The 9,623-nt window shown below is 37.4% G+C and overlaps 1 protein-coding gene across 1 annotated transcript; it reads right to left on the bottom strand.

The window, feature by feature from the left end:
• Positions 1–2,174: 2,174 nt before the first annotated feature.
• LOC140340245 (olfactory receptor 1L4-like) lies at positions 2,175–3,005 on the bottom strand. The gene has a single exon (XM_072425301.1). The coding sequence runs from the start codon at positions 3,003–3,005 to the stop codon at positions 2,175–2,177; it is 831 nt and encodes a 276-aa protein (XP_072281402.1).
• Positions 3,006–9,623: the final 6,618 nt, after the last annotated feature.

Genomic DNA, 9,623 nt, shown 5'->3' with positions numbered 1-9,623 from the left:
ACTCTGCTTCCTTGATCATGGTTGGCCAAGCCACCCTGGATGCACACTCACATTACAGGTGCCCGTGGGAAATGCCAATGTAAACTGAAAGAAGCAAGTTTTGATGTTTCAAACCAAAATCTGTAATGTACCAAGCAATAACTATACTGTAGAAGATGTGTATTTAGACCAAACCTGGGACAAGGGATCAATGAGAGAATTGACTAGGGGGTCTCTCAATGTTCAGCAGCAGTAGCCATAAGGAATCTCGCAAAAATTTCCTCGAAGTTCTGATGGGTCCGTGAAATTTTGCTAAATCCAGGAAATCACTATAGGAGCATTATTGCGGCTGCATTCATAAATACAGCCGTGGGAATCCTCCTGTCAGTGGGTGATCCCTGGGCACTACAGGTCAGAATGAAGGCAAGCCCTCATTCTGACCTGTTTAGCCTGAGTATCTATCACTGAGAGGAGGATTCTCACGGCTCTATTCATAAATGCAGCCGCGATACTCCTCTCAGATTGAGTCACGCGGCTTATGTTTATGAATGAACCCAGGCGTGGGAAAAATCAGAGGATTTTTCCCACACTGCATTCATTCATGAGCAGCCAGAGAAACTCTGCCAGGAACACATAGTACAGGGCTGCAACAGCAATCAGGGTGCGGAGCTGACAGCTCTGCTCCCCTGATTGGTCTTGTAGATCCCAAAAATTCGGTCTTGCCTGACGAATTTACAAAGGCCATTCTCACCTACATGTTTGGTAAGCGAGAACAGCCCAATTCGCCGCAAGACCAAATTTAATAAATTCGCTCATCCCTAGTAGCCATGTCCTGGGGGTTCTGCTCTGTGTCAGTAACTTACTAAATGGCGTTCAAATGCCATCCTATACAGAAGTGATTCCATGTTTCTAATTGCTGTCCCATGAAAAGTTCATGAAAGCAGCATCTGTCTGCAGTAAGATGACCTAATCTCAACCTAGGGACAGTTACTGGACTGGAATTCAAACAGTGCTTTTGAATTATAAAAATTCCAGCTTTTTTTAAGCTTCAAGCAGTATATTGTTTCTTTGAGAACCCTCTTAATGTTTCTAATAATATCAGAGTCCTCTCGTATGGAATTTTTTTTTTGTGTGTGTGTTATCACTTAAAATTTTTTTAAGTAGAAATGCCAAAGTAAATTCAGATGGAAAGCTATTTAACAGTGACCCCCAGTCAACACAATTTAATATGAATACATTTTGTGTTGCCATATATATCTCTAAACACATTCAAAGATTCAGATTCATTCAAAAGATTCATTTAGATTATAAAGGTGATTATTAGAAGAGGAGATGGTTGTATATAATTAATGGCATGAACTATTTCTACTCAGCTGTCCCCTGAGTCTGCTGATGTTGTGCGACTGTATACCTTCTTGCTTTCAAGGGAACACATGGACAGGTGGTAGCTTGCTAATTAGTAACATGTTTATTCATCACCTTGAGGAAAATTAAAAATGTTTTTCCCATATATAAAGTAAAATTATCAAATATTGTCATTAAAATAAAAAAAAATTACATCTTTATATTATAACATAATGCATTAGGAATCAAAATTGAATCAAGTCTGTGGAATACAGCCTAGGGTTCTTTAAAAGCAAAACACAGTAAAAAAGCAAAGATTCCCCGGTCAAACATATTTATGGTTTTACCTTTCAAAGGATTTGTATTTCTTTTCATTCAGTCCTGAGATTTACACAGTTCTTCCACAAAACATATCCCTGGAGATCTGCTTTTTTCTGTTGTGGTTAACGCGGAATGAAATCTCCCATAAACATAATAAAAATTGTGCTCTTGCGATTTGAAATGTGAGCCAGGATTGCAAGACTTACACACAGAACTTAGTCCCAGCACAGAATTATGCAGGGACTGTACACAGCTAGTACACTACAACACACTAAATCAAGTACAAAAACACAGGTCCTAATTCTCCCCGACCTTAGACTGGACAGTGATGGATAGGCAACATACTGATTAACACCTTTCCATCACTTTGCTTCTATAAGAATTTTCTTTGCAAATTGTTTCCTCGTCCTACTTCTCACACTCCTGTTTAAGCTTTCATCTACAGGTATGCCAGAGGCCATTTCAGGTATCTACACAACTTGCGTTCAAATGGATACCTTGATGTATGTATTATTAAATTCTTTCCTCGGTTATATTGGCATTTTAGAATATACAAGTTTCTTGAATGCGTTCTTCACATCTTTATTTCGCAAACTATAAATAAATGGATTGAGCATTGGTGTAAAGACGGTGTACAGAACTGCTCCAAGTTTGTCATATACAACAGAATATGCAGAAGACGGTCGAAAGTACACACAAATCATTGTTCCATAAAATAACGTGACCACAGTCAGGTGGGCTGAACAAGTAGAAAATGCAGTCTTCCTCCCAGTAGTAGAAGGTATCTTTAATATGGTACAAATTATATGAATATAGGAAATTAAAGTTACCAAGAAAGGCACTGCAATAATCATGAATCCTTCAATATAGATGACCAACTGATTGACTGATGTATCAGAGCAAGAAAGCTTAAATAGGGGCAATAAGTCACAGAAGAAATGATGGACAATTCGAGGTCCACAAAAAGACAACCTAGAAATCAGAACAGTATGAAGGACAGAGTTGACTAAGTTGATTATCCAAGAAGCCAGAGATAGCTGAAGACAAAGCTTTCTGCTCATTATATTTACATAATATAATGGTTTGCTGACAGCTATATATCTGTCATAGGCCATAATGCTAAGAATAAAACATTCCACTCCGCCAAAGGCAACAAAAAAATAGACCTGGGCAAAGTATTCTTGGAAAGAGATGTTTTTATGGTTGAACGCTAAGTTTAGGAGGAGTCGAGGGACCACAACTGTTGTCAGGCACAGGTCTACTAGGGAAAGGTTACTGAGGAAAAAGTACATTGGAGATTGTAGCCGTGGGGATATGATGGTGAAAAATATCAGGAGAATGTTACCCAAAACAGAGACCATGTAGATAACCAAAAACGCGGGGAACAAAACAACAGGAAATTGGACATAGTCAGAGAAGCCTACTAAAATAAAATCTGTTGTTGGCAACTCTGTAGATGCGTTAGTCATTTTACTTTTTAATGTTCAGAGAGCACAAAACTATAAGGATATTACTGCATCTTCTCACACTCATCCCTTGGTCATGTCTTCTACAGATGACCTCATCATCCACATGGTCTTTATCCCACATCCAAGATGTTAGGTTCCTCTGTAGAACATAAAAGGAATGAGTACTGTATAACTGTATGATTCAATTGAAAGGTAATACAGTGTCATCCAGCTGCTACGAAACAAGAATTACGATCTAATGTTTTCTATTGTAGCTAGGTATGGCATGATGGGGTAATTAATCAAAGGGCATGGTGTGCATTTGACTATTGCTAATAGGTAGCTTGCTTTCATTTCCAGACCACCACCAGAATATTATCACCTGAAGCTTTGCTATTTCTTGCCTAATCATGCCAACAACTGCTCATTTTGTATCATAACATATCATGTTTCTAGTACTATGCAAATATTCAGCAATTGAAAGGCATGTTACAAATTGTTCTTTGTAGGAAACGTTTCAGTAATATGTTGGGCCTATGTAGATAAATAAAATAAGGATATTGGACAAAAGCATAACATTTATTCAGATGTGTGAGTAGGGCCTGTGAGTTAAGGTGAGAATCTGCTGCCTTTTAGACCAGTAAATGTATTTAAGATCAACCACTTTAGTTCTCTCTTCTTATGGTTCTTCTAAACTGTAACATTCTGAGGACAGTAGACATTTTCTACCATACTGAAGCAGCCTTACTGGCCATAAGAAGGCTTGAAAGGTTGAAGGTCAGCTGGGCCAATGTGAATTTTTTTCAATGTTGAGATTTGCATATTATTCAGTTGGTTGTATCTTTGGGTCTATTTGTTTTTTTCACTGACAGTACTGACTAATACGTTAGACCAGTGTTTTCGATCTTTATAACGTGGGAACCCTGAAACAATCTTTCAGTTCTTCAGGGATCCCACACTATCATTACCATATCCACAGGACACAGCTCATTAGCATGGTGATCAGTATTAAGGTTCCCTCCTACACTTATGCCCATTGGGAAGAATATCTCCGTTACAGACAGCCAAAATGATCATTAGTGTCAGTTAAAGAGGCACAAACTGCTAATTGTTCAAGGAACCCCAGCAACCTCTGGAGCAATCGTAATTGAAAAACATCCAATTGTTGAATAACAATTGAATCAAAACCTATAAAAAAAATAGGGCACTCCCAACTGATAATTGATTTACATAACGTAAATGCTGCCTTTTTTTCTGACTCAACATGTTGAGTGGTGGGTCTTACTCTCTGCGCTGGTGTGTTGACGAAATTTTACTTCCATAAGACGAGATCTCTCCAAAGTGAGTGAAAATTCCCTAATTCAAGTTTCCCTACTGGACAATGTCAGCTCATGTTCTTGTAACAACTTCAGACTTCACAAAGTTTTAGCTTTTCTGTATTTAAACTGTTTCTCTAGAAAACACTTATTTTCAGTTTTTCATGGGAAAACCTGTATCCACTGTTTTATTGCTGTGTTACCACTGGAGAGATTCACCGTTCGGTAATCAAGAATCCAAAATTGTAGAGTAGTTTCCAGAGCAAAAGGTGATAGGCAGTCATTAAGTTGGGACAACTGTCTTAAAGAATTTCCCTCACTTTGGTAGATTTTTCTCTAATTTCCTGTTGCACCTCTGGAGTAGGAAGTGACCTGAAATGTCTCCAATAGAGCACAAACAACAAAAAATAAACTGGGATGGGTTGTAACCATTCTGTACAAAACATTGCTTATATACAGATTGAAGGCATGGTCAAGTGTCCTCTTAAACAACATTGTAGAATGTGAATGTAATGTACCTACCTTTCATTCAGCAAGCATGCTCATTGCAATTATAAAAAAAATACTGATGGCCATTAGAGAAAAATATTTAAATCTGTATGTTAAATATCCTAAAATAAGTAAAACAGCAGGCATATCACATCAGATTCAAATGTATTTAAAAGCTAAATAGTACAAAATTAGTTAGAAAGGCATTTGTTGAAAATAGAAAGATAACGTCAAAAGCTTTTTAAAGTCATATTTGTGAAATAAACATAATTCTGTTCATCTTACAGGTAGTATTTATGTCCTGATAACTCCCATCATAGACAAAAATTACACTAACTATAATTAAATCATGGTCTCAACACCAAACATGTACTTTAGTAAAATGTATACCTTACCAGGCAAGTATTATACTGATGCCGACTTTGTATTTTTACGATCCATTTATTGTTTTGAGAATAAAAATACAGCAACGTGGCATACTTTCTTTTGGACACTCAAGATTGCAAGAAGATGATTAATCCTTGTATAAATAGCTGTCAGTAAAACTAGAATGAATTCCCATGAGCCTAATTAAAGAATTCCTCTAGGATAGATGTAATGGATTGGGGTTTAATAAAAGGGAACTGTAACAGTTTAGGAACATTTTTACCCTTTTTAAAAAAATATATTTTTTTGTAATTTTTATATTATTTTGCTTTTTATATAAAATTAAAAAACATTTAATACATGTTGCCCCTATATTTTAAAACTGGATTCACACAGGATCTTTGGTGTTTCTAGAAATAAGCACAGAAGGAACTGCTTGCCTTCAGACTATTCTATTGAAAGTTCATAGGGCATTTTCTGGTCAAAGCAGAAAAGACATAAATATATTATTATTATTATAATATTAATACATTACATTAGTATTTATATAGTATAGTATACATTACATTATAGTATTTTTATATATTACGCAGGGCTGTACAAAGTCCATAGTCATGTCACCAGCTGTCCCTCAAGGGGGCTTACAATCTATAAACTATATATAAGATTATAATAATTTCAAAGCAATTTTTATCTGAAGACACCTAGGGCTTCCTTTTTCTTTTTTTCGCGGGTATACATCAATCAACCTACATTTTCTTACATCTTCTACATTTCCTACATCCTTTCACTTTCTAGAGTAACTCTGTGTGTATCTGTTACAAAGTGTTGGTGTCTCATCCTCACTAGTGCTGGTGTTCTAATTCGGGTTGTCCTTATATTCAACCCGAAAAGGGCTGTTCAAATTCGGGTGGACCCGACCCGAAAAAAACGAGATTCGATGGTAAAAATTTGAATGAAAAAAATGTAAAAAAAATGTTAAAAAAATAAAAATTAATGTTAAATTAATATTTTTATACAATATTTATTATTAAATATTTTTTTTACAGGTTATCCTACAATGACATGATATCTCTTACTCTGTAACACACTTTCCAGCATAGTAATATTCTGATCATTTGTTACATTTTTTTTCCACTGCAAGAAAAATGTAACAAATATATTCAGTAAGAGAAAAGCTGCGTACACACGTGCAATTTTTGTCGTTGGAAAGGATCTTTCACAATCCTTTCCAATGACAAAGGACTGCACGATGCATGAACGAGTGCTGTACATACAGCACCGTTCTGCTCTATGTAGAGGGGAGGGGGAGAGCGACGGAGCGGCACCCTGCTGCGCACTCTCCCCCTTCCTTTGCATTAGGATCGCTCGTCGCTCATCGTTTGTGGATCTCCCAGGACGACGCTGACTGAAAAATCTGACGCGTGTACGCAGCCCCGGCCGGGCATCTTCTCAATGATTGCAGCAGAGTCTGCAACCATTGAGAAGAGTGTGCGATCCCCGGGGCACTACAGGTTTATTAACCTGCAGTGCCCCGGGGATCGTAGTGGAACTGCAGAGTTCATCTGCAGTTCAGTTCCCACGGTCACACGACCGTGGGAACTTTGCGATCACAGCTGTGACTGCAAGTTTCCCCATTCATCACATCTAGTGCCATGTTCTTGGATAGGGAAACTCTATCCAAGAACACATACAACTAGTAAAGGGCTGCTCCTCTTCGCTCAATATCAACTCATGTGAGAAGGGCATCGCAAATCCATATTTACCAGATCTCCTTTTTCCTAAAAAAGTGGATTACATCCAGGAAACACGTGGAAAAAGAATTGGGCTTATCTTCTTAAGGTTAAACCCAAATAAGGAGTATCTATCAAGTGACAATGGTTTTAATTATGTTTGTTTGGTTTTTAAAAAAAGAGTTTTAATGTTATCCAATAAAGATAAAATAGTTTTATATAATAATAAATGGTAATTGTTGGCTTTAAAAGTCCTATAAGTATGTGGTTCACCAAATATTGACTTCTATATGTTCAAAATGGATGTGGCCATGTTATTTGAAACAGGTTGGATTTGTCAATGATGTCTTTATTACAGTCTAAGGTCGATTTTGAGGGGTAACTAATTAACCTAACTGCACGTATTTAGAATGTGGGAGGAAAGGAGAGTACCCTGAGGAAATCCATGCAAACATATAGGAGGAAGCATTTTGTATGTATGCTTGAGTAAGCCCAAACTTGTATTTATTTATTTTTTTTTAATTTGGCCTAGAGTAGGATTATTGCTGCAAAGGCAGAGTGCTAACCCCTAAGCCACTATGTTACTTCAATAACGGGGCTGATAAATCTACCAATAACACAAGCAGCAATAAGGATTGAATAAAACCTAGTGGTCATAATGGATGGGTATTGTAATGGTTTACAGATGGCCAAATAACGTTCGTATGCCATTATGGCAAGAATGTAACATTCTGCAGCTCCAAGTGCATGCAGATAGTAAGCTTGCAGTAGGAACCCAATGAAGGAGATTTCCTCTTCTTTATTGAGGAGGTCAGCCAGAATTTTCAGAATTAGGATTGCTGTGAAACAAATTTCCAAAATTCATAGGAGATTGTAGGCTGGACACTTTCTGGATGACTAAAATAATTAAAATATTGCCAAGGATGATAAACAGATAGATGATCAAAAGCACCATGAAGAGTAACATGAAAATGATCCAGATAACACAATTTATTTATTACTTTGGTTAGAGCGTTTCTCCATTACTTTTATACCTGCAATACTAAAATAGGTAAATGAAAATAAAGGGACAGGAATAGCAGTAAGTTAATAAAAGGACAAATGGAAGAGGTAGATGCAGTTGATATCTAGAGAGGGAAAAACAAGCTGGAGAAATTAGATGAGGAAATGGAACAGAAAAATAAAAGAGGAAGAGTCAAAATAAGAAATGGAAGGAAAAAAGAGGAGAAGGGGAACAGAAGCAGGGGAAGACTAAGCTGGGAACGGGGGTGTTCTCATTTTCAGGCCAATGCAAAGAATATATGTCAGGCCCTAATCAGTGTGGAACCTACAGTCCGAGACAGCTGCTAGGCATTGTATATGAGATGTTCCTGTTCTATCTTGTGATAGCAGCATTTAACATATTGAAGACTTCCAACAACCATATTTGTGGCTCTGTTATGTGACCAAATGCAGGAAGCTGCAATTAAAGATAATATCTGGTATATGCATCACTGATGATGTGGGGAGTTGGAGGTTACTTTTTTCACATTGGGTGATCTTGTATTAATTATAGAAGGAAACAAAGAAAAAGGATGAATTATTGAGGTACTTAGGAGTAAATGATTGTCTTATGTCTAATGTTTTCTTATTAAACAGGATTTCTCTTCTTCAAGGCTTAAATGTGCAGTGAAGTGGATTACAATAGACACTGCAAACTGCATTGCTTCCTCATTTCAGGTTTGCTGCATAACTCACCAATCCATTTACTTTTCCCCAGAGGTTGGAACTCGAGTCGCAGGACTTGGACTTGAGTCCAACTTAAGTCACCTGTTGAACAACTTGCAACTCGACTCGGGGTTTTCCCTAACGACTTGTGACCTGCCTTCTCTGCTGATGGCTGAAGAGGGAAGGGAGGAAGGCAGTGAGGCTTCTGTAACACAGCCTCCCCCATCCCCCCCTTCAGCTGTCAAGAGGAGAAAACTTAGAATACATGAAAGGTGGGGAGGTAGGCAGTGAGTCTTCTGTAACACCACCTTCCTCCCTGCCTTCTTGTATTCTAAGTTTTCTCCTCTGACAGCTGAAGGGGGGGGGGGAGAAGGCTGTGTTACAGAAGCCTCACTGCCTTCCTCACTTCCCCCTTCAGCTGTCAGCAGAGAAATCTGTGGATTTAGAATGTGATTCTGTGCTCAAGAACAAGATCAGAGCTCTGTTTCTATATGGGGACAAATGGGGATAAATGAAGTGACTTGACTTGGTACTCAACATTAAAGAATTCTTGGTGACTTGAGACTTGACTTGGGATTTGGTGTCAATGACTTGAGACTCAACTTGGACTTAAAGGGTGACAACCTAGTCCAACCTCTAGTTTTCTTTACTTGCAAACTCTAGAGAAGGGGAATTCTTTTACGCCTAAAACATAATTGGTTATTAACTTATACTAAGGGACAATCATTTGCGCCTAACAGACTTGGATTAATCACTTTAGGTGATTATTTTCTTCTATAATTCAATATTTAGTATTTTAATTTTTCAGCAGATTTCTTCATTGTTTATCCTCTCTATGGATAGATAAAGTTATCATTTAAAAAACACTTTCCATCACACTCAGTAATTATTTCATTTTTAGTTAAGTGGTTAGTTAGTTC

Source organism: Pyxicephalus adspersus, chromosome 11 (assembly GCF_032062135.1).
Source record: "Pyxicephalus adspersus chromosome 11, UCB_Pads_2.0, whole genome shotgun sequence".
Taxonomy (NCBI): Eukaryota; Metazoa; Chordata; class Amphibia; order Anura; family Pyxicephalidae; genus Pyxicephalus; species Pyxicephalus adspersus.
Note: the sequence above shows the minus strand (reverse complement) of the source record. Positions and strands in the feature narration are given on the sequence as shown.

What these genes read in the sequence shown, in the direction of transcription:
- LOC140340245 (XM_072425301.1), bottom strand. Translation starts at nt 3,005, where the DNA reads ATGGTCTCTGTTTTGGGTAACATTCTCCTGATATTTTTCACCATCATA.